This window comes from Wyeomyia smithii, chromosome 2 (assembly GCF_029784165.1).
Source record: "Wyeomyia smithii strain HCP4-BCI-WySm-NY-G18 chromosome 2, ASM2978416v1, whole genome shotgun sequence".
NCBI lineage: Eukaryota > Metazoa > Arthropoda > Insecta > Diptera > Culicidae > Wyeomyia > Wyeomyia smithii.
The window spans coordinates 29,744,885-29,771,151 of record NC_073695.1 but is presented as its reverse complement, the minus strand read 5'-3'; the positions used below and the strand labels follow the sequence as shown (position 1 = coordinate 29,771,151).

Sequence of the window (26,267 nt, the reverse complement as noted above, 5' to 3'; positions counted from 1 at the left end):
GCTTGTTTGTTCGAATTGAGATCGGAAGTAAGAACGCTTCTGAGCGACAATAATTTTGCGTTGGGGAACGGATGGTGCTTATTACGGGAGTCACTCCACGGTGAAATCAGTGTGAAGTGAATAAAGTCCTAATGCGTGACTCACGTGAGTGAGAAAAACGTCGCAAAGTGACATCTGCCGTGAAATCTGGGTTATTATGAGTGTCATATCACTGAAGTGAAAACGGGATAAGCGGCATTTCGCGTGGAATTATTCCACGACCATTTTGAACGGTGAAATGATTCCACGAAGAAGGGAGTCAGAAAAACTGATTGATTTGTGATTTAATGGTAAATATTAGATTTATTTTTTAAAAACGAAATGAATCAGAATTCGATCCTTGCCTCAAAGCGGTCGAAGTTTCAATTTTTATTCGATGAAAAAAATGCACGCTAGTTCATAAAATTTTTCGATACCGAAAAAAAAATTTTTTTTGACGCCAAATGTTCTAGAAATGCAGAAAACGCCAAGACCTGATGTTATATAAAAAACGGAGACATAGACTTTCTGGGGCTTGAAAATTTTGAGCTGGGAAACATTCTCATTTCACTTAACCTATTCTCAATTTAAACTCACTGGCAATCTCACTTCACGGAGGTTATTTTTGTCACTTCACTTTAGGTGGAATCGGGAATAAGTCTCAAAAAGTGAAGTGAGCGTGAGAGTGAAATATATTTTACCGTGAAATGACTCCCGTAATAAGCACCATTGGCTCATCAAGTTAGCTTATTTGGCTGATATTTTTCATAGAATGAACGATCTGAGCCTTTTAATGCAAGGCAAGATGATAACAATCTTTAATATTTAAACAGTTTTAAACAGTCTCCGGGCTACCATAACTCCGGGTTTCTTTCCATAACTTTTGAACCACATATTTGAACATTATGAAATTCATTGGTTAAGGGTTTAACGACAGCCCATTTATTTGAATCCAACTATGTTCAGATCGGTTGTGTAGTTTCTGTGGTAATTAAGTTTTGAATTTTTACAATTTGGTACATAACGGACAAAGATGAAGCCGGATAACAGTGTAATTAAATAGCGTATTATGTGGCAACTAGAACTTTCATTTGAGACTAATTTTGTGAAAATCGGTCGAACCATTTCTGAAAAAATTGAGTGAGCTTAAGCAGACTTTGGAATATGTTTCTTTTCAAAGCGTGATTTCACTTTTCCATACATAACGGACAAAAATATAGTCCAATTACAATTAAATTCAATAGGGTCTTGTGGGGTAACTAGACCAATACGACACTAATTTTGTAAAAATTGGCTCAGCTATCTTTAAGAAAAATGAGTGAGTTATAACAGCCTCCGGAACACATTTCTTTAATTACTTTTGAACCACATGTTTAATCATTATAAAAATCATTAGTGAAGGATTTTCTAGACACACACACAAACACACACATACACACATACATACACATACATACATACATACAGAAAATGCGAGTCGAGTGGTATTTGGATAACTTTTATTCCTTTGGGTTAGCCAGTGATTGCTATACCTTTTCAAAAAAAAGTCAAATAAACGATAATGTGACATTATCAAAACGATCATGAAAAATGCCGTTGGGGACAGGTTGCAGAACACTCTTCAGCAATTAGGGGAACAACGGGCAAGACGGTCACCCTAAGGAAATCATTCATTATTCTGCTCAAAACACTACATTTCAAGCAACGATATTCATAATATTCGACGTTGACTAGTGCTTTTCATAAAATAATGCAAACCTTTGCTTTTTAGAGTGATTTTATATTAGTTTTCACTAAAATAAAAACTGTCTCGAAAAACCACTATTTCACAACGTGCATATGAAATGGACCGGCTGTGCTGTTAAGAAGGACCTATGAAAGACTGTAGCAAATTTCTTTTCTATACGGGACGACGCGCTGCGCAAAAAAGCACGTGTTAAAAGCTTACCGCCCGCTGCGCAGAAGGAATCATTTACATCATTTACATGTAGTATATTTACAGGTTTGAACAACGTTTCTAATGATGATTTTTGTTTCAAATGAGAGTCAATGACTTCAGGTCTCATCTCGCATGCTAAGGATGCTGAAAAAAATAAAATAATTGATGCTATCGTCGTTTTCTTAGACTGTCCATTTTGCGAACACAACAAAGGACCGTCTTGCCCAAGAGGTAAACAATTCTTTGGATCGATGTGATTTCCAAAAAAATAATATTTTCACTAAACTTTCTTCACCCACATGTTTCAAATATGCTTAATTATTCCAATGTCATTGAGAACTATATTTTTCTGAAGTTTAACCGCAGCATAAGCTTAAATTCGACACGGCAAAAACTACATCACATTGCTTTGCTGTTGAGGGTGAGCTTATTTTGATTATTTCTCAAATAACTAACCATTGTTTCAATCTACATAATATCTCGAAACTCCCAGAATCCTGTTAGTATGTAACTGGCATAAATGATTTGTGTTACTTTCAATAGTTTATATAGAAATGAGTAACGGTCCATCTTGCCCGTCCTGTCCGTGTTGCCCGTTATTCCCCTACTAGTGTTAAATAACGAGAATGCAACATGTAAAGAACATAACGTTGCCCAATTCTTCCAAAGTTCGATAGTGCAACGTTTCTTGCAATGTTAAAAGAGTTTTGAAACAACAACAGTCTCATTTCAAAATATGTTGCCACTAGAGAATCACGGAGTGTAGAAATCCGCAAACTAAAGCTGAAGTACACTTTATCTATGGCTGCTTGTAGAGCAAGTAATACAGCTAGACTCATATTTGCTCGGCATTACGGTGATCTAACTGTCACACGGGTTGTAGAATTTACAACATAGTTAAGTCAACCTGAATACGTGATGGAAATTTACCATCTCGTGTGCATGTGTTTTGTTTGAACTCATAATAGCATCCAGCACCGGTTTAAATGATGGTTCATCCTTTTCTCCTAGCAGTGTACCGTTAAAGATTTCCAAGTCTGTCTCTCGGGAGGCACATTGGACGGTAAATTTCATTTTACGCCACGGGACCTTCGAGCGGGTATAATACACTTTACTGGCACCTTACCTACTCCGAGTGATGGGGATATCTTATCAATTATCACATATTTGTTCATTTCACAAGTGGTGGCTGGCGGTTTTGGATTGGTTGTCGGGTGCTGGAAGCAGGCAGAGCAGGTGGCTTCTGAAAGGGGGGATAGGTGTGGAGGGTTGGTACTGTAGCAGGAGCACATCTATAGAGCGCTTCTAGTCGAATCTAACGGCTCATTCAGTTCCAAAACGTGGAGAACACAGGTCGTTGTCAGCAAGTTCGACGGACACTGACTAGCCGTCTTTCATTCGGCCAAATTTGATCAGTCAAGTATAGTACTTTGTGGGGAGAAGATTCCAGTTTTTCGTACAGTTTCTCTTTGGTGACAGCAGCACTGTAGTGTGATTGCGTACTCGAATGTTGGTGCCGAAAACTGAATATCGTGTACGACAAGGGAACTGGCAGACGGGGCGGTATTCGGTAAATAAAGCCCGCGATGTACCTGTTCTAGCAGATTATGTACACAGAGTACAACCACCACGTTGTTGAACCCATTCTCACAGCGGAATTTGTTTGTCCAATGGACTAATAAATGTGCAGCGACGAAGAGGAAGTGCACACGAAAAGTACGGGTTGGAGGTGAGAGAGCGAGCAGCGGAGGAGGTCATTGGGTAAAGTGGGCGCTAAAGTGTCGTGCAGGTATTGCTCGCCGCAGAGATAAGCACCATGGAACCAATTGCCGTTTGAGGGAGGGAGCTATGAGTGCGATAAACATGTGATAACAATATGATAAAAGGGAGAATGTCTCACCGCATTCGATAAAGTCGAACACGCCGGCACTATGCGCTAGTTTGCAACTGGCCGCGGGCGGATGCGGATGCGCTCATTACCTCCACGTTGTTGTCCTCTGCTACGTTTCAAGTAGGGGGTCCGGCTGTAGTTCAACAACAATGGAATAGTGCAGTTTTCGAATATGAAAATAAAGAGAGCTATCCGTCGACAGTAGGGATATGATTCACTGTCATGGAATTGCTCTCTTTATGTACAATTCGATATTCAACGTGTTTTTCTCTTGTGTTCACGTGATGGGCTCTGTCATCGTCGGTATCACACGATTGACTGCGCAAATCACCAGACTTAAACACATTTACAAATTGGTATGTATTTCGAACATGAGCAAATTTGACAGATAAAAATATATTTAGCAAAATTGATTTTTCTCTCCTACTTCGCTACAGTAAAAGTTAAAGGTTTAGGCACTTGGTAGATTGAGTTTTTTTTTATTGCTGAAACACGCACTCTGTTCCATCCAGCATGGCAGTTCGCGCAATGTGTCACCGTAATCCAGCGTTGCATCATCGTCATCATTTTTGCTAACCCTCGTGGTTTTCGTCATTCGTTTCGTTATCACACTCTCCAGGAAACGTATTCTAAGCCCAACATATACACATATCAGCTATCGATGCTTTCACAGAAAAAAGTGTGCACCTTCATTCTGTAAGCTCCTCACCTTGCCGGACGCAATTCATCGTGTTGTCTGAGTAAACAAAAACATCTAAATGAACGCATCAAACAACTAGTTCTATCTCTCTCTTGCTACACTACCAAACACTGATTAACACCTGAAGGCTTCTCTCTGCTACTGTGTGCTAGATTTTTCAAAGGTACAAATTGCTTGCCCGGTTATATATTATCACAAAATAATACTGTCCAAATTGAATGCTGTATATAGTGACAGTATGTGGTATGTACGTAAAAAAATAGGTATCCAAAAACTCTACATGGAATGGTGTTAAAACTCTCTAGAACGTACAAAAGCGATCTCTTCTATTCAAAATTATCCAGGTCCATCGATTTGATATATTCGTCGATTTTCTGCTTGAGCTTACCATTTTCCACCAGCTCATCGGTGGACAGCACCGCGTTGGTCATTGGCGAGACGATCTTCTCGCGGCCAAACCACTCCTGTATGGCGGCCCGCTCGTACGTAAATCCGTCTGGGACCCCGCGTGATGTGAGCGCGTGAATAGAACCGGAAACCATGGAAGATGGAAGGCCAATATTAGAGTTATAATTGACTTACATTTGTGATCAGCGATGCTGTCGATTGGTACTTAACGTACCATTCTTAAATCATAACTATTTATTAATCATCGATTAAAATAAAAAAACTCACTTTCTAACAGATAATTGCACAATTAGAATTTTAAACTTTATTGTCAGTGCCTACTGCTATACTAACAGTACGGCTCTGATTTATCGAGCTATCTTTTACATGCTTAGCCGAAACTCCAAACTCCAAAAAAATCAATGGTTTACTTTTCACGTGATTGTGATAAAAATAATAATGGTGCATTTGGATGGTTCGGTAGCGTGTGCATGATAACCAAATCTTGTCCGGTGAAAATGAGTTAACCTTGATAGCAATGATGATAAGAGGGTTGAAAGTGTTTCAATTTCCGAATAATCGTGGTAATGTTGCAACACCCGCTAAACTGGCTAATCAACATTAGTTGTTTTTGGCTTACCATTTTTACCAAATTGTTCTAGTTTTCATGTCGAACAAAAAAACATAAATTTTTGATTTTTCATTTGAATGGATGAAATTTTATGGGCGTAGTTGAAAGCCGTCCTTAAAAAGACAATTGTAGGAAAATTAGATATTAAAAAACAGATAAACTGGAAATTCACATATTTTTTAGTTCTACAATAAACAAGAAAAAAAATAGTTCATACCACTTGAGTCACACAGCCAATTGAGTCACTGGCAATAAATGACAAATAGATATTGAAAAACAAATAATACTAATTACTTCTCATGCTCCCAATAAAAAAGCAAATGCTTCTATATCGGCCGAACAAAATATGAAAGTGCAAATATGTGGATTTTGAAAATAATAAAACACAGAAGAGTAACCCTCCAGCTGGTTTCGAGGTACGATGGTTGCCTTACAAGTCAGTCGTCGTAGGTTCGAGTCTCGACGCGGGAGAGACTGTTAGTGTCAGTAGCGTAGCGTAGCGCTAGCCCTGCAATTGTCCTGTACACTTGGCAATTGTCCTGTACAGTTGGCTGCGAAGTCTGTATATAATAAACAGAAGGTCGGGTTCCGAATCGGAATGTAGCACCAGGGCTTTGCTTTTTTAAAAAACACAGAAAATAATGAAACTGCCCACAACACAGATAATTAGGCCTTTACCGTCTTATTGTCAAAATTCATTGGGGTGTTAACGTTAAAGATTACGAAAAAAATATTGAGAGACGGAGAAGAAATCAATCCAGTTTTCCACGAACGATAATGGCGGATAGTGGACGCAACTCTCTGGTATGGTGAAATTCTAAAAGAAATTATGTGAGCTGAGAAAATAAAATTCCTAATCTTAGACTAACAGACGAAAGTTACAAAAACACTTCAGAACTACAGCCAATATTCGATAAAAAGTGCTTAATCATTCATCATTATTTCGAAAGAAAAAAGTTGAGAATAATATCGGAAAGTGCTCTCGACTGTGACTAATGTATAATGTATTAGGGATTTTCGGCTCATCAGTCTAATACGTTGAAAATAATACAAAAAAATCCAATTTAAAATTCGGCCTGACACAGAGTTGGCGTTACAAACCCAAAATCTTGCTTTGTTGCCCGATTGTATCAGCCTTAACTAGAATGTTATCAAAACTTCATGTTTATTTTTTACTCATTCTTAATTTATTACATTCGAAATGACGCTGGAAAAAAAGAGAATGTACTACATTCAGTAATATATTCAAAAAATTGTGTAATCGTGTTGGATGACCGTAAAATAAAGTTGAGTAAGCTAGTTAGGGCCATAGACAAAGCATAGGCAAAGTCGTTCGCGGAATGGGTGCCGCGTTTCTCAACAATCGAGCAAAAAATTCAACGTATTTAGTTTTTATTTAATTTTTGGATAATCTGGCATAAATTACTAGAGACGGTCGGGTTTGATATTTTTCAAACCCGTACCCAACCCGAACTCGACTTTTTTCGATTGAAGCCCGCAGCCGTCCGCAACACGCCCGTACCCGACCCGAACCCATATTTTTATTTCTTTAATCAAACCCGAACCCGACCCGAACCCGAATTTTTTTTCACCAAACCCGAACCCGACATTGTCAAAAATTATCATACCCGAAACCTGACCATTTCTATTGATCGCACGAAATCTTTTCAACCTCACTTTTTTGGAAATTATGCTCAATTCAAAATTGTTTTCAGTGTACTGGTAGCAGAAGCAAAACATTGAAAGGCTATTTTAGTCACAATTGAAATGATTTACTGAAATCGAGAACAAAATTGTCTCGCCCGAAGGTAAACAAAATTACCAGTATCTGTCAAACTCAGATGCGTGACGTTACCGCGAGATAGTCTACAGGAAGGAAAGATGAAATGTGTATTCACCACTAAACTTCTGACTCCAATTGGCAGTATGTTCATACATAAACACGACAGAACAATTGAAACAATCGACTGAACGGGGACAATCGCCTCCGATGAAGGCGAAGGCGGTCTCATCCGCCGGCAATGTCATGGCATTAGTTTTCTGTTGTGCGCGTGAGATGAATTAAGGTACCCCGGGGCAAGTTGAAACGGTTTTTCGGAAGTTCAACTTTGAAGGTTACTTAAAAAATCCTAAAAACAACTAAGTCAAATCTCTTGGTCCTCAACGTAAAAGTTAACTAAGCTTTCTGGTTATCAAAAAAAAAAAACATTTTCATTTTCATCTTAGCTACGACTCATTTCAACTTACCTCTTAAGGCGTTAAAACTAAATTTTGAAGTGTTGAATGCTTGTTCATGCCACTGTAACTCCAAAAGTTCGATGAAAAATCTTCACCCTTGTTCGAAACTTTACACTAAAAACGGTTTTATAGCAACATTAGCGGCATTACTGCCTACTAAACGGAATTTTAAAAGAATCGTTTTTTTCTTGGACGAAGAAATCGTCATCGAGTGGAAATTTATCAGTTTATTCAATGCCAAAACTGTAACCAAAAATTCATATCGAGAAGAACCTGCCCTTGCAAAAACGTCTATTTTACTTAGTGCCACAAAAATCTCGACAGATGTCCGGGTATTTTTGCCCTGCTCTTTTAATATATAGAATTCATTTTCCTAACGTAAACACGGACTATGATAAATTCTAGATGACAATAACAAATTCCGATGTAAAACTAGCCCGAAGGCGAAACGGCGAAACTGTAAGGAAAAAGCTGAAATGCTAAAAATTCTTGCCGAAATAGCGACTGACTGTATACTTTTAATCTTATAATCGATTTTTCGAAAAAAATGTAAACCCCTATTTTTGTTGATACAGGTGTGTAGAATGCTGTGCCTACTTTGTTTTCGGCGCATGCTCTTCAGTTGTCAAAATGGCCTTCATGCAAGAGAACGGCGTTTCAAAATTCTACACGCACACCCAGCACAAACGGAGAACATTTTGTTACTTTGGTGCAACTTTTTATTACTTTGTGTATTAGACCGCGCATTATACACAAAGAGTAATAACCAAGAAGTAACAAAAATTATGACGGCCACACGCTTGTATGTGTTTTTACTTGGAATGAAAATATGCAATACCGTGAGCCCAGATTTGGAATGTTGTTCGGGATGGGCACGAGTGTTGTATCTTCAAACAGCTCCAAATGAGTTTCTATGAAGCACACTCATTGCGTGTTTTAGATAGCTTGCATAAAGGCAAATGTTTTTGTTTTTCTCTGACGCAGTTTACAAATCATGATGTGATTCCAAGACGCATTTGAAGTCTTTGAAATCATCAACGTTTGCATACTGTATGACGGAAAAAATGCTGCTTGGCAACTCTTGTCATGTTATTTCTTTATTCCGTATGCGTACAACAAACTAATACACGCACACCGGATGAATTGAAGATAGAAGGAACGGCTTGAGTTGCGATGACGGTTTGTCTTGCCGTGAGTTAATGTACAGCTCTAAGTAGTGCTGTACATTGACCTGCGGCAGGGGGAGTCGCTGCGAGCGCATGTACAACATATGCAACGGTGTTGTTTCTTGACTGGAGATGGAAAGGGAACATTTTTCGATAGAGAAAATTTTGCATGTGGTTGAAACGTCCATTATCAGATAGTCGTACTCCCGTAACACGTGCTTAATATGTGACAGTATGTGTTGTTACTTGACTGGAGATGAACTTTATTGCTTGTTGAAAAAATAGTCGCGGGTGTCGCCAGAAATTAACCAGATTTATTAACTGCCTGCTGGTAACAGGGGATGTTACAAAATCCTACGAATATAGTTCATTGAATAGAAGTAGGTAGGGAATTGTTGAAGTATCTTACTTTTAGTAATTTCGCTATTCTTCAACAGATTTGTTTGCTTACGATCTGCTTTCAATCTTCTCGATTAAGACTCCCTTGGTAAGTATTTGCCAATAATTTTAAGCCTCGACTAGTCGTAGATGTAGCGTATGCTGATTTTAGCGTTGATGCAGATCAACTTGGTAGGTTAAATATTATCAATTAGCTAGGTTAAGTATTAGATTTAAACAATCGATAATTTTAAGTAGTAAATTTAAGTTATGCACTAATTTAATAATAAGTATAGAGTGGGTAGACTGCATGTTAGACTTCTCCTTTTCCTTTAATTTTCGCAAGTCAGAAGCGATGACAGATTCCGGTGGTAATGCAGGCTGTTTGGCATGTTTGACAGACGTCATGAGTATCGATAAAGATGTTCGATGATTTGGGGTTTGCCGAAGTCGACGGGCGTGCTTACATTGCTTTTTAAGTATCAGATTCGTTACCTAAAGAGTAATTTCACGTTATTGCTAATTAAGTAATACGGAAAAACTTTGCGTGCACGCTTTTGTCGCATAATCAGTAATAATCAGCGAAAAAGCTCTATTTGCCTCAAACGACGGTGTTTAAGGTGATTAGAGTGTTTAGGAGAGGTAGATCACAACTCGGAAACCTGGAAGTGGAGGAAACCGCATCCCGACGGTCGAACAGACAACCGTAAAGAGAAGAGCAACATTTTTGTAACAATCGGCACCATCAGCCAGAGAGTTTACGTCATCGAGTGCCTCTAAAAATGCCTTCTGCCGTTTCAGCAGCAGCACACAGGTTCCGTGCTGTTTTGGACGGATTTGGCCTCATGCCACTACGGCAAAACGGCCCTGGAGTGGCCAACAACGTCCAATTCGTGCCTAATAATAATAAACAGCCCAACAGCCAAAGAATCCCATTTGGTTTACCAGAGAAATTAAAAATTTAAAGAATAGGAAACAAAAAGCTCATAAAACGTACAAAAAACTTAAAGACCAAGAAAATTTAGACAGATATTTGAACATATGTAATGAACTGAATACTAAAATATCTATAGCGTATGAAAATTACAACACAAGGGTAGAAAATAACATTAAATTAGACCCAAAACAGTTTTTCAAATTTGCAAACGATAAAATGAAGTCTAATAACTTCCCATCTCGCATGCAATATGAAGACTTTGCCAGTACTGACTCCAAGCAAATCTGCAACAAGTTTGCGAGTTTTTTTCAAACCGTTCATGAAAATAGCTACGAAGTCAGGGACTTTGAGTACTTTTCGCACTTGCATGAACAAATGAATAACGTATCTGTTAAACAAATAACTGTTCAAGAAATCCTCGCAACACTGAAAGAACTGGATGCTTCAAAAGGTCCAGGACCAGATGGAATTCCACCCTCACTTATGAAAAATCTTGCTCCTGCTTTCGTAAAACCCTTGTTTTGGCTCTTCAACTTATCCCTTACGTCAGGACAATTTCCATCAGTCTGGAAAAAATCTTTTCTTATACCGATTTTCAAGTCAGGTAAGAGATCTGACATCAAAAACTATCGCGGCATTGCAATAATATCGTGTATCCCCAAACTTTTTGAAGCTATCGTAAACCAAAAAATGTTAAATCAGGTGAAGAACCGCATAACGTGTAACCAACATGGTTTTTACAAAGGAGGGTCTACGGATACCAACTTACTTGAATTTGTTGATTTCTCTCTCGCGTCTATGGACAGAGGCAACTTCGTGGAAACTCTATACACGGATTTTAGTAAAGCTTTTGACAGAGTAGATATTTCCATGCTTATGTTCAAATTAAAAAAAAAAACTAGGATTTGAGTCAGGCCTACTTAGATGGATTGAATCTAATCTGACAAAAAGGAAACAAACGGTTTGGTTTAAAGGAACGTTTCTGTGTGTGTTTCTGTGACATCTGGAGTTCCACAAGGCTCCCATTTAGGCCCTTTGCTCTTCATTTCATTTGTTAATGACGTTACCCTTGTGTTGAATCGTCTCAAGGTATTGATATATGCCGATGACATGAAATTGTACATGGAGATAAGAAACAAATCAGACATCCAACAATTCCAACAAGAGGTTGACATTTTCTACATTTGGTGTAAAAAAAGTGTTCTTGATCTCAACGTAAAAAAATGCAATATTATATCCTACGCAAGGAAAAGAAATCCTGAACATTCCAGTTGCACTCTTGAACATCAAATTGTAGAGAAGTGTTATCAAATTAGAGATTTAGGAGTGATTATGGATTCTAAGTTAACATTCATTGATCACTACAATACGATCATCAATAGAGCCAAAAGTATGATAAGTTTTATAAAAAGGTTCAGTTATCATTTCGTAGACCCGTACACTATAAAAACTCTCTTTGTTACATATGTTAGATCTATTTTAGAATACTGTAGTGTTGTTTGGTCGCCTTACCAAGACGTCCATTCCAATAGAATCGAATCCGTACAAAAACAGTTTTTGTTATATGCACTAAGAAAACTAGTTTGGAATTCATTTCCTCTCCCTTGTTATGAATCGCGTTGCATGCTTATTAATATAGAAACGCTTGAAAAAAGAAGAGAAGTTGCTTCGGTAACTCTTGTCAACGATTTAGTCTCACAACGCATATGTTCGGAAAATTTGCTAGGAAAACTCAACTTTTATGCTCCTACACGCTCATTAAGAACGCGAAAAATTTTTGTATTAAATTTTTATAGAACAGAATATGCCATGGCCGGGCCCGTTAATAGTGTGATGAGTCTTTTTAATGAATATTGTGAAGTTATTGATTCAACGATGTCGCGAAATGCTCTTTGAAAAACATTGAACGCTAGAATTACATAACTTTATTAATGATGTTAGCAATAGTTTTTAAGATGTAGTCAACTATGATTGACGCAAATAAACAAAGTTCTAAATACAAACGTATCGACGCCTTCCAGTATCCCAGTAGAAAACTATGGAGCGAAATAAATATATATCTTCCAAAATTATTTGTGTTTTTTCGAACAAACTTCTTATGTGGCATCATCAACACACTTAAAATTTTTTGCCGGGTCTCGGTAATTTATTGCCGAGAACGGCACCACTGAGTGCTCTGTTAAAAAAAATAATGACAGCTGTCACATTTTTTCGTGAATCTCGGTTCACCTAACTGATATTTCGGCTCGTTAATATTTTGTGCCGAAACTTCAGTTAGGTTGAACCGAGATTTTCGAAAAAATGTTGCAGCTGTATTTTTTCTAACCGAGCACTCAGTGGTGCCGTTCTCGGCAAAAATTACCGAGACCCGGCAAAAAAATTTAAGTGTGAAGAGTATCACAAAATGCAGCTAAACGTTGAATTTCAATATGGTGATTGTGTTTGACGGCACGTCATATCTCTACACATCATGAGTACAAAAATAACAGATTGAAGTACTCATGTTATTTTTCAGCCATGATTGTATCACAGACGTAACATTGGAACCTAGCTCCTATCGGATTACAGTCATCGCGTGACAACACCGTCTAGGGCGCTGTTATGCTGTTATGGTTCTCAATTTGATCATCATCCGAACAATGATTTTATTGAAAATTTTAAGTGTTATGTCTATTAGTCTGCGATTGTACAGAAATGCAACACTGATTGCGCCATTGATTTTGTGGATTGCGTCTTTAAATTCGAAGAACGATAAGAAAACCATGGCAGTGAAACAAAGTTTGTGAAAATATACCAAAGAAAACCTAGTCTAAAGCTTTCTGTACTTTTAACAGCAACGATTACCATTTTATGTTAGAGGAATTTGAGAAATTCGAGAACAATTGTGTATCTATTGTGCATCAGGTAAATTCACCCAGCGAGTCAAAATACATACCTTCCGCATACACCGGCTCCTTCATAATCTCGTGGGTAATCGGACAGAGGAACTCCAGCGGAATATCGCTAGTTTTGGTGGCCAGCGTAAACAGCAAAGACCGAATACCGGTGATGTGCGATTCGATCGTCAAGTTGTCGGTAAGATCCCAGATAACCACCGTACGATCGTTCGATCCGGACGCAATCACCGACGAGTCACTGTTGACCGCTAGGCAGTTGACGTAGCGCGTGTGTTCCGAAAGAGTCTTCAGGCATGTTCCCTGCTGGTTCCAGATTTTGATTTTCTTATCAAGGCTGCTCGATATCAGAAGTGTACCCGTACTGTTGAACCTTAAAAGCAAAATTAGAACGAACGATAACGCTTTGAATGACCACCCGATATCGATTGGCCAATTGGGTAGACTGGCTGATAACGGCTATTTTGTTATACCTAACACAGGTAACCGAACTGCCGTGCGCTGCAATGACTTGAGCGCAGCTGGCATTCATTACTGCGGTGCTGTAGATCGTGGACTGACCGGCAAAATGTTCCTGAGGTGTTGTGGGGATGAGGCGAGACTTACGGCTTCGGTCCACGTTGGCCGGGATGTAGAACAAACGCCAGATTTTTATTAAATGATCCGTTCCACAGGTGGCGACCGTGTAAATTATCGAACAGTTATCGGTTGCTGTAGGAGGGTTTAAGGTTCGATGGGTTTGATAAATAACATTAATGTGAGTTTCATACAGTCGATACTTACGGTCGGCATGTATCATTTTGCAAAAATCGGCAGAAAGAACTCCCATGTCGTGCGCTGCGTCCACCATGCAGTCTGCTTTCGAGATTTCGGCTGTAATTTAAATTTGAGTAAAATAAAAAAAAACTTAATATTAAAAGGGATTTGTTTTGTAAAATTTTAAATCTTCTAATCAGCTGATGCTAAAAGTAAATATTTGATCATCGTAACAACAGTCATCGAAGGATGCATCATACGATTGTACATAGCAGCATTCGGTCGCCATAATCTCACCTTCAAAATCATCCTCGACGGCGTAAAATCGAACGTTCCCGAGCGTACAGGCGGTCAGCAAGACGCTCGAATCGCTGGAGAAGGCAATGGTGTGAATTGCCTCGTCATGAATCTTCATATATCTATACAGCCGGGAGATAGATAGAGCTTATATAGCAACATTGGCACTTCTTTCGAAACATGTTAACACGGTACTCAAATTGAGACCATTTTCGTGCTCGATCAGCTGCAAGCACGTGGTCACGAACGAACGAATTTTGTTTATGTGTAACACCAAGCTATGCAAATGAAACGAGCGAGCGGGTATACCTTTTGAGACATTTATCTGGACCCCAGACGCATATGGATCCACTGTCATCGGAGCTGACAATCGAGGCACCGTTCGGACTGAAGACGCACGCACGAATTGCTTCTCCGGCTTGCTGCGTTAGGACGTTGGTTTCCTCGCCGGTAGCAAGATTCCACAGGATGACGGTGCCGTCCACGGAGGCCGATGCCAATACTGCGCCCTAATGAGTAATGCAATAATTATTTTAAAAATTTTGTATGTTCAGTTTCTTCTTGCACAATCGATGATAACTGAAATCCCAGATAACAGACATTCAAGCTAATTTCGCTTCATGTGTAAAAAGATGCACCGGTTTTTTAGCATGTCGCAATACGCAGTATGGTGGCGCTAAGAATACTTGGTAGTCAATGATTTGACAAAATCGATGGTTTTCCAGCTCTTATCGGTATTATCCACGTTTGACAGTAGGCAACATATCGGGGCTTTATTTAAAAGTCAGGGGGGATCGATCTGTCAAACATCGTGTAACCAACATATTCGGCAACATGGTGTTTGTTTTGGTTTTTGCTCTTTTTGGTTATGAAATTGATCGATGTGAAATATTATAGAATTGGAACGTTTTTTTTATCAAAACTCGAGAAACCGCGGAAAACTTTTATGAATGTATTGTGTAGTGATTTTTTCCTCATTATCGTTCATAGTTACAAACGTCACGGACCAACAAACGTCATGGACCAGAGCTGATCTGCGATAACGCACACATATATGAAATTTGACAGCAGTGAATCCCCTCTGTTAAAAGTAAAGCCCCGAGGTAGACCCCCAGCAAAAATTCACATACATACTTATCATTTTTGTCGGGAAGACTCTTCACTCATTGAACATAGAAAGAGATAGCATGTTGCCACCCCCTTGATATTATCCCAATAAGAAAGGTTGCCGTTTTTTAATGTAGAAATTTTGAGCAGTCGTAATTTGTACATACTCGACAATTTTATTCAATCCCAGTTTATATTTGCAATAAATTTGTTTGTTTAAGTATTGATTCGAAAAAAAAAACATAAGCCTCATAAAATTAGTGCTATATCGTTGCAAAAACAGCGACTCTATAATCTGTTCATAATTTCTATGCGTCTGGCAGCTATGACCATAATCCAGCGCTGCCATCACTACAGGGGTTAAAGTAGCAAGTTGCAGAAAGATGTCGTTAGCATTCCAAACGAATAACAATTTGAAATCTACGCACACTAGGAAACGTGTAAACCCGCGTAAAGTTGCTTTTGTTTCCTCCAAACTGTAAATCATCGCATCTCATTGCTTCGACTTTTATCACTTTTTAACATTTTTGGTCGATTATGTTCAGCGGCTTCATCCGATTTCTGATCACGAATGAAAAAAATCATTCAGAAACAAGTTTAAAACATATAATGAGTGCTCAACTGAATATTTGTCCAGCTGCTAAAAACATGGCATTGCAAACAAAACAGCTATTTGTAAACATTTTCTCAACTAGTGGCACTAACACGTTCGTACGTGAAAAGGTCTATATCTAGCTTTCCACAAGCGAAAATGGTGGAAGGATTTGACAGTTTATGTAGGTTGTCAAACTTTACACTTACACACTTAGATTTTATTGCCAGAAATTCAGCGAAATGTTTTACAAGTTTTCGGCAGAATTTTCAAGAACTTCGGCAAACAAAATATCAATACATGCTGGTTTACGGTAGATCGATATATTTGCTGAATGTTCGTCGAAATATATTGCTGACTTTTGGTAAAAACTTCGCCGAGCTCGATCAGCTGTTGGAAAGTTTGCCGATATAAATTAAGTGTGTAGATTTTATTGCCGACAACTCAACAGCTGATAAATTCAGCGAAATGTTTTACAAGTTTTCGGCGAAATTTCCAAGAACATCGGCAAATGCTTGCTGGTTTACGGTGGATCGATATATTTGCCGAATGTTCGTCGAAATATATTGCTGACATCCGCAAAAAAATGCCGAGTTCAATCAGCTGTTAGGAAGTTTGCCGAGATAAATTAAGTGTATAGTTAGATGGATTTGACATATAACAACACTAGTTTTATGGAAACATTGTTAAGGTGAATCGGGACGTGGTCGCGGTCAACTCGAATTTTGCAATCTATTTTTTTCTTGATTTATGAAGACTACGTACATGAAACTTTGATCAATTGTTTTCACAACTGTTGCATGCCTGAAGTAGCAATTTGAGCGCTGTTTATTTAGTGGAAGCCGAATTTTTTACGATCAAATACAGAAGTAAAAAGAACTCTAACCTCAAAATTGTATAGGAAAAGGCCACAATCCCGTTTCACCCTAAAAATCTGTCCACGTGGAATGTGGGTGGCCCCTAAGCGAATCATGTTCAACGATAGAAATGTTTTATCTAGTTTCGGTTACATTGAATTGATCTTTAACTAAGAATAATTTGCTGGATATATACGAAAATCAGAAAAGAAGAAAAAATGCGATGCAAAACAAATGAAAATTACCTTCAAATCTCTAAGCGCATGTTCTATTTTTTTGGAATAAATGCAAATTTACTGCTGCACCGGTGTTGTAAATTTTGTTTTGTACCAGAAACTGAAAAAAATTGAAACTGGTATACGTTTTGATCTAGTATAAAGTTAGATCGTTCTGAAACCCTTTGTACGTAGCGTACGATCTTCAATAGGTGGGTAAAATGTCTTATTTTAATTGAATACCTTATTTTTAGCTATTTTCATATAAGTGTTTTGCGAGTGTTTTGGGATAAACAAAACTAAGATTTTTCATGACAATTCACAATTCATTTTTGTGGCTTTCCGAAGAAGGAAATGAACAGCTTTGTCGTTCTTGGCAACCAGGAAGCCGAATACGTTGGCTATCTAGCCTTCGTTAAACGCCTTAATTGTAGTGAGACTAGAGGAAGCTTCGAGAGGCCAGAAAAAATGTTCCCCGAAGACGCTAATCTTTCGATCATACTAATCCATACTGAAAAATGTCACTGACGCTCGGCTCAAACCGTCAAATCCATAAAGTTTTGTTGATATGAAGTATATTGCTAAAGTAATCGTTTAATGTGCGTAAAAATGAAATGAATTTCCGTTTGTTGAATATTGAGTGAATTGTTGACAGGGTGATAGATGTCAACAGTTTAAAACAACAATATATACAACACCAGTGCGGAGAACGAAAAGTTGGTCTATATTAGCTGGTTTTATTCGGGTTTCGCTGATGGTAATCTAGTAAAAAGTTGTTCCAAAAACAGACTACGGCTGAAGATGCCCTAAGCATTGGATTTTCAAAACTCACGAGCTCATTATTAAATTTCTTCTTATCTTGAGTTTTAATAATTGGAATGACTGAATGTTATAAAAATTTCAATCTTTAATGTATGCTTTTGCTGAGGTGTAATCTGAAAATTGATTCACAAACGTTTCCTTAATTTTTGAGCAACTGAAGGAGAGCGCTTCAAACACAAAAGAGTTCAACCGGAATAATGCACCTCATAGATTCGCATTACTTTGGTCTCTGATAACAGTCGCGATCAGGGATACCAAATGTGCAGATTTGTCTGCAAAACGCAGATTTTTGGAGTCCGTGTGCAGATTTTTATTGATTTGCAGATATTTGCAGTTTTCCACGGTTTCTGCAGATTTTTGTCAGAGTCTCCTTATATTTGCGCAGATTTTATTAAAATGTGTGCAGATTTTTACAGACTTTTGCCTGCGCGAGCGAATTTTTTTCGGATCACGGGTAGATTTTTTTTTAAGATTTCGAGCACATTTTTCCGGTTTTTCGAGCAGTTACAGACATTTTTCAAAAACATCTGGCATCTCTGGTCGCGATGAAACGTCAAAACCAAAAACAGTGAACTAGCATTGGCCAAAAATTGTAGAAGTATCGATACTCGGGTATCGATAATTTTTCCCCGGTGGTATCGATGCTTGGTCGATATCGAGGGAGGAGCATCGATACCAGCTGTATCGATACTCTGCCTGCTACTTGAAACAGGTCTATTAAAAATTACCATATCTTCTTGATCATTTTTTTTTTTTTATTTCTCTTTCTTAAGGAGATTTTCAGCCTTCGGCTGGTTCATCTCCGGAAGCCCCGGAAGGGAGTTTCCCTGATCGTTATACATAATTGTTACAAATAATACATTCGAAAAAAAAGAGAGGTTTTTCGTGTTCACTGTCGGAGTTTGTTCTTGTCGGTGTTATTTCGTTTTCGGTTGGCTGTCTAGGTACTGTCGATGAAATGCTTGACGTCTTGTTTATCATCATGTCCGATTTGATTATATATACTGGTATCCTTCATGAAATTTAATAGTGTAGCTTCCGTTGATGGATCGTTCGCCAGGGCATCTCTAATACTGTCCGGGATTCCATGGAAATCCCGGATGCTTTGAAAACAGGGACAGTTTATAACCATGTGTTCCACCGTCATTGTAGTATTACAAGTGTCGCATCTTTTTTTAAAGGTTGTTGCTCTACCCATATTATGGGTAAAACGTGTATGTCCTGATCGTAGGCGGGATAAAACGCGTTGGTCGCGCCAGTTCGAAACATCCACCCATTTGGTGGTTTCGCCTTTTACTTGGCGGGTGAAAAGTGTCGTGTTACTTGACCATTCAGCAGACCAGGAAGAACGAAGAGCACATTCCACAAATTTTTTAGCGTCGTGTCCTGGGACATATTTGGTTGCCAGCGTGCCGGAACGGCCAATAGCCGCAAGATGGTCGGCCTCAATGTTGCTTTGGATTCCGCAGTGGCCCGGGATCCAAACAAAAACGGTATTCTGGGGGGCCCACTTTTGTACTGCTTGTATCCATGGGTGTTTTGATGTCGGTGATTCCAATGCAGCGAGGGCACTAGCGGAGTCGGACAGAATACATAAAGGTTTGTTAGCTGGTGTGGTGGCCGCGTAAAATATTGCTGCTGTTTCGGCCGAGAAGATCGAACATTGATCTGGTAGACGAGAAAAAACGCTGCAAGTCAGATTGGCAATTCCGAAACCTACCCTGTTTGTAGTCTTGGAGCCGTCAGTGAACCGATGGTGAAAATCTTGATATTGCTTACCCAGCAATTCTGCAACGTGTGCGTGCATGGCACGAGAATTATCTCCTGCTCGAAATTTGTTGCTAATGGAACGATCGATTTTCAGAGTTGGCGCATTCCATCTCCTAGTTCCAGTCCAGTGGATGCATGCCACCGGAGGGAGCCCTAGATGGGTGAGGGAGCTGAGAACTCTATTCCCCTCTTTGAGGAGAAAGACCTCTGAGTTTCCATAGGTTTTCTCTAAATAACTGATGGTTCTGCAGTTTAATATTTCCGCGAATTGGTACTGGAAGGGCAGGATGCCGAGTTCAACGCAGGCGGATTCGGCTGGGGTAGATGGAAGAGGTCCTGCGATGATTCGTGTTGCATGATTGTATATGGGAGAAAGTTTTGTGTTAAACGAGTCGCCGGCCATGCAACTCGATACCGTAAAATAATTTACTGTTTACTGTGGCTTTGGAGACTCGGAGAAGCATGTCTCTGTTGCTGCTCTTGTGTGGTTTAGAGAGCGTTTTGAGTATGTTCAAACGAGTCCTACATTTTTCTCTAGTATCGTTGAAATGATCTACAAATTTAAGGCACTGGAGGGACTGGACAGTCGTACACCGAGGATTTGAATAGTCTTTTTAAAAGGGATTGGGGTTCCGTTCGAAGTAACGGCCTTTGGTAGTGGGCGATGGCGAGATCTGCATATGTGGGACCTCACACTCTTTTCCGCTGATAGAACGAAGCCGGCCTTGGATGCCCATTTAGTAGCAGCTGATACGGCGGCTTGAATTTTTGTGTGTAGTCTTTTCAGAGTGCGACCCACTGCTAGCAGGACAATATCGTCTGCGTATACGAAGATGTACCTATCCTTCACGAGGGATTTGAAAATACCGTTCATGGCGATTAAAAAGATGGTGACTGCAAGGACGGACCCTTGCGGAACACCAGTTTCCACCGTTCGGGTTGAAGAGAGATGATTGCCAATGGCTACTTGAAAAGTTTGACCACGCAGGAAATTCTTTATGAAGTGCAATAGATGTCCGCCTAGTCCCCATTCGATAAGCTGTTGAATAACGCGTGGGGTCCACGCGCGGTTGTATGCTTTTGCCAAATCCAGAGATACGATGTCCACGTGCATATTTTCTTCCATTGCGTCTTGTAATACGTCTGCGAGCCCTGCGAAGTACGTACTCGTCCCGTGACCGGGGCGGAAAGCGTGTTGGCGGTGGTCTAGGAGAGCGTTGTCCTCGAGGTGTTTAATCAGGCGACGGTTGACCATCCTTTCTAATATTTTGCTGGCACAGCACGTCAACGAGATAGGACGATAGTGGCTTGGAGTAGAAGCTGCTTGACCTTGTTTAGGGATAGGGACTACTAGGCTGTGGTTCCAGGCTGCAGGTAGGGTGTTGTTTGTCCAATGACTGTTTAGAAGGTTCAGGAACGCTAGTTTCCCAAGTAACACACGTTGGTATAGAATAGTTGACGTTACCTATTCCATGACATCAATATCACCAGAAAAGCGCAAAACATAAAGGCTAGTAGAACAAGTACCGATAACTGCATGAAAGCAAGCCAACTTGATATAGTTAAGTGGCAAAATACATCTCGAGTAATACGGCAATGCGCGAATCTGTTGCTATGACAACCAGCGTTGCCAGGTCATTTTTTTAAAAATCTGGAAAAGGCAAAATAAAAATCTGGCAGTCATTTCGTGGGGTGAAAGGTTAATTTTTCGGGTAAAAGTCTTGGTGTACGCAAAATTTGAGGTGACAAAATTGCAAAATTTCGCGCCAAAATTGAAGTGATGACCTTTTTGCAGAACAGAGAAAATAAAATCTGGATCATCCATGAAAAATTTGGATAATTTGACATCAAAGCTGTTTACCTGGATACATGTCCAAAAATCTGGATAATCCAGCTAAATCTGGATACCTGGCAACGCTGATGACAACTGTTAACCAGCGCATGCGCAAATGTGTTGTGTCTGCGCAGTGCAACTAGATCGGCAATTTCTTTTATCAGTGGCAGTTTTAATTGATTATAAAATGATGGCAAAAAATAATATTCAACCTTTCAAAAGGAGTTGTTTCTTTCGCTTGAATATTGAAATTGTTTTCGCATAGTTTCAACGTTATCTGGATATAAAATCTAACAAAACTATAAAACGTTGTTAGATATACAATAACAAAAATCTGAAGTGATATTGGTAACACTGCAAGCGTTTTGTTTATCTTTTGATGGCGCGTTTTGACCCGCTTCGAATAAATATAGAAATCGTTCGTATAATTTAAATAATAATTTGATCAAATAATTTTAAGTTGGGTGTTGAATGCTACGACTATTGTACTAAGGAAGAGCATTTTACAGGAACGTAGTGTTGTTATTAGATGGTGTAATGTCTTACGAAAAGACCAAGTGATAGTGATTGTCATTCTTAAACTCATGTTATTAAAAACATCTCCAAAACCAGATAAAAACGAGCTTGTTTTCGAAATGCGATTGTATTACTGATGAAAAACAACTTCAAACACAATATAATAACACAAGTTTTCAATTGCGCTTGTAGTACACTTTTATGACTACTTTTGTTGTTACTTATTTTCTATCATGTTTTGTGTGTTACTTGGGTTAGTTTCGACTGGGAGGTATTTAAACATAGGGTAACCAATATCGGCAGGGCCGGCGGAGTTCCCTTTACAGCGACTCAGGGCGAGGTCCAGTTCTTCCACGCGGAAAGGAGCGTTGATTGCTAGGGCAGGGTTGTCTTCCGGGATGACCATGTCATTCAACGATAGTGTGGTTATGTTGTTTTGCCGCATAAAATCATTGTCGTATCTGTCAATGGCAGATAAGGAGGCGAAATAATCAGCAAGATTGTCAGCGACAGTTATGGGATCACGTGTGATACCATCTGGCGAACGGATAGCTATCCCTTTCGCTTTTCGTTTTCCGTTTAAGGCATTAATTTTGCTCCATATATCGGATGCCGATTGACCAGCGTTAATGCTTTCTAAGAACTCGTTCCAACTGTTTGTTTTCGCTGATCTAATGATCTGGCGGCATTCGTTTCGCCTCATTCGATATAGCTCGATAGCCTTATCTTTATCTGGGTGGCCGACAGGAAGTCGTTTAGCGGCTCGAAGTGCCTTCTTTCTGGCTTTAACTGCAACTTTAGTTTCGGGAGACCACCAATGAAGCGATTTCCGACCGGGGTTTGAACTTGACTTAGGGATAGCCGCGTTGGCCGCTATGAGAATGCACTCCTCCAATTCCTCCATGTTTACCAATGGACTTTCCTTTGTTAGCTGAACCATAGTTTGTGTGTACATCTCCCAATTGGCCTGGCCGTATAACCATCTATGACGACGGGATGTTTCTGGGGTAATGTTTCCCATAGAGACGATGATTGGGACATGATCGCTGCCTGGGTCTTCCAAAGTTTTCCACATGAACCTGTTAACAATGGAGAAGCTGACGGCGGATACGTTGATCGCTGTTTCGGTTTGTCCACGGATAAATGTCATGGAACCGTCGTTAAGAATAACGAGGTCCAAATTTTCCAATATTTTGGCGAAAGTAGAGCCGCAGTGGTTGGCTTTTAGACTTCCCCACGAAGGATGGTGTCCGTTAGAGTCACCTAAAACTAAAAGTGGTCCTGAAATATTCTCTAGTGTATGCTGAAGTTTGGGGTGAAGGTCGGCAAGTTTACCATTGGGCAAGTAAATGCTTACAACCGTTATCGGAAAAGGGTAATCTAACTTTATACCGACGATTGGGAGATTAATGTCGAAGTGCATCGGGAGAATTGTATGTCTTCTGATATGCCAATCGCTACGAAATGGTAGATGTTAGATTGGCTGCAATTATAGATCCAGCGATACTTTCCGCCGAGTGTACGATTCATATGTGATGGATCGGCTCTATGTACCTCCTGTAAAGCAATTATAACGGGGGAGTAGTTTCTCACCAAGAGTTCTAAGTCGCCAAGGTTTTTGTAGTAGCCATTGATATTCCACTGTATGGAAAAAGTTGGTTGCTGCGATCTTCCCGGTTCAAAGGATCGGGTGGTTGGATTGGCCGATGCGGGGGTAGTGAAGGGTCCCGAGGCCCTATTGGGTTGAAAAACTCTGGCCATGGGATTAGGTGATGGGGCATTTTCTTTCCAGTGATCTTGCGGGGGGAAAGTGAGGTTATCACGCGACCCCAAAAGATGTTGAAGATCGGGAGTTAACATTTGTGGTATTGCGGGGCATGATCTGATGGGAGCAGTGTTTGAATGAGTCACACCGGTGGAGAACGATCGACTGTGAGGCATTGATGATGATCCTGCTACGGGTAAGGCAGTGCCTTCTGTTTCCGCATACCAACAATCGTAAACTTCCGAATCGGTATGGGGGAGGTATCGGTATGGTTTTTCTGTTGGGGGGTCTAATAGATCTCAGGTGGTTGGTGACATCCTGTAGGGGGGTCGTGAAGTTATCAATCGATTCAGCTTCCAGGCCTCCCTTCGTGTCCTGTTGGGGGATTGTGATGTTATCACTCGACCCGGTGACGCCCAAAAAGAGTCCCGACCGAGTTTCCAAATAGGCCATCTCATCTTCAGTGTTCGAACAGCTTTTGAGTCCGTTGTTGTCCTTAGGGGGATACAGGATAACCTGCTTTTCCGTCCCTTTTGCGACCCAAACAGAAGACCTAGGGTTGTCCGCCTCTTCGTTGCTGTGCGTACCGATAGGGCCTCGGTGCTCCTGTAATCCGGTCACGCTTGTTGTTTTTATGGTGGTGGTGGAAAAGGTGTTCGCGGTAGCGGATCCCGAGGGAGTAGATACAAGGTTTTGGTTGGTTGGGGTTGTGGTGTATGATGTGGTTATAATTCTGTTAGAGTGATTTTTGTCCTCAGCGGTTGGTTTTTTGCTGTTACGATTTTGAATAGGTTTTGGAGCCATGGGTGTTGTAGGAAGTGTAGTTCGTCGGTTATGTGTTAGGCCAAGCTGAGGACGAGGATGAACGGGTTTTATTGGAGCTCCAACGAATCTATTTGTTTCATTGGCTCGTCGCCCGATGATATCGCTAGGTCTAGAGTATCGGTAGTACCCGAGAGCATGTTACCATTCAGGCTCGGAGTTTCTTCGAAGTCCGTAAAAATGATTGGTGAGTCAGTTCCTTTTCTTCTTTTTGGTTTAATATTCTTCTGTAAAGTGGTTTTTTTCTTAGTTCCGGTGTTGTTCTGATGCTTGGATTTTGATTGGGAGGTATTGGTTACATTGGATATTAGATCTTCGGTTGGTTTTGTTGTGTTAGCTGACAGTAGTTCGTCTGATGTTGGTAGGGAGTTCTGGGTTTGGTTGGCACGAAGGGTAGCAATCTCGTAGTCTTTAGAAGCCACATCTTTTTTGAGTTGCTGAACTTGGGAGACCAGGTCAGAAATTGTTCCGTATTTTTTCGTTAATGTCATCCTATCTTGTCCTGTAAGGGTGTTTTCCAAGCTTTTGATTCTCTCGTCTTTACGTTGCAGTTCTTCGCGGAGCTCGGGGATAGCCAGCCTGAATTCGACTAATGTTTGTACATCAGAGTCAATAGCCACTGGGCTGGTCTTTAGTGTTTCTTCGAGAGCGTTAGTTTTCCTGTCCTTATCAACAAGTTCCTTGATTACTTGTTCCAGCCTCAATTCCAGAGTTTCAATCGTCTTCTTTACTATATTTGGTCACACCGGCAAAGGATTTGTTGCCAGTGGCCGTTTCAAAGATCCTTCTCGCTGCGGGGTACGAGATTCCCTTGTCCACCCGAATCCGCTGAATGGCGTCTTCTTGTTGATATACCGGGCAATTGCGACTAGAGATTGAGTGAAGGTTTGTTAAGCATCTGGGGCAGAAAGCGTTTGCAGTACAAGGGGAGTTTTCCACAATAGCGTGTTTCTGGGCACAGTGACCACAAGTAGAAGTCGGTTGCTGGCATCGCAGTTTTGTATTTCCAAAAGTGTAGCACTCGAAACACAACATTGGGGCAGGGTAGTAAGGACGAGTTTTGCATCGGAGGTATCCGATATCAATGTGCTCAGGGATCCGTGTCCCTTCGATTGTGAGAATGATTGTTGCGGTGGGTTCCCTTTCGTTTCCGGGGCCGGTTCGTCTCGTGATCCGGCGGATACTTTCGACTTTTTGTTGTTTTAGATTTGATAAGATAACTTCATCTTTCACCTGTGCGATTTCCTGGCAACTGATCACGCAGCGGACTGTGTTGAGATTTGCATGTTTGGTAATCTGAATCTTAGTTCCATCATCTAATTGGTTCATAGAGAGTAAGCGTTCCACTTGCCATTTAGATCTAACCTTGAGAGCATAGGTTTTACCTCTAGCCTCGGGAATAGCACCGTCAATTTTACCCTTAATCCACCCTTCGATCGATGAGCGGATCATGAATGGGTTTGATGGTAGTTTTCCATCTTCGAGAGCTGATTGAAGTTTTAATACCAGTAGTTCGCCATGGAGTCCATTAGGATCCATGTAGGACGGTAACGTTGCGCCGGTGTACGAACTATCCAAGTATTGAGATATTTCTCCCCCACCTGAATCAGGCAGAGGTGGAAACATCCCGTCCAGCGACATCGCTGGCACGGGGTCAAGTGGTGATATAGGTTGCCAGCAGTTTTTTTTCCGATAGCCGCTCAGATGAATTACAACCGATACAGGGGAGCGAAGG

General features: G+C 40.2%; 1 protein-coding gene across 3 annotated transcripts in view; it reads right to left on the bottom strand.

Annotated features, from left to right (window-relative positions):
• Window positions 1-4,184: 4,184 nt before the first annotated feature.
• The window catches only part of LOC129725889 (WD repeat, SAM and U-box domain-containing protein 1-like), a 32,034-nt gene continuing 9,951 nt past the window's right edge, over window positions 4,185-26,267 (bottom strand). The window contains exons 3-9 of one of the 3 annotated variants that reach the window (XR_008728201.1): window positions 14,542-14,741; window positions 14,233-14,354; window positions 13,963-14,052; window positions 13,653-13,890; window positions 13,221-13,552; window positions 4,653-5,044; window positions 4,185-4,584 (exon numbers count right to left, since the gene is read on the bottom strand). Coding sequence is in view for 2 of the 3 variants with exons in the window: in XM_055682280.1 (XP_055538255.1) it covers window positions 4,875-5,044; window positions 13,221-13,552; window positions 13,653-13,890; window positions 13,963-14,052; window positions 14,233-14,354; window positions 14,542-14,741 (1,152 nt within the window). In the remaining variant the exon portion in view is untranslated. Of the gene's footprint in view, window positions 5,045-13,220; window positions 13,553-13,652; window positions 13,891-13,962; window positions 14,053-14,232; window positions 14,355-14,541; window positions 14,742-26,267 lie in introns of all 3 variants that reach the window. The other 2 variants (XM_055682281.1, XM_055682280.1) reach the window with 2 other exon arrangements.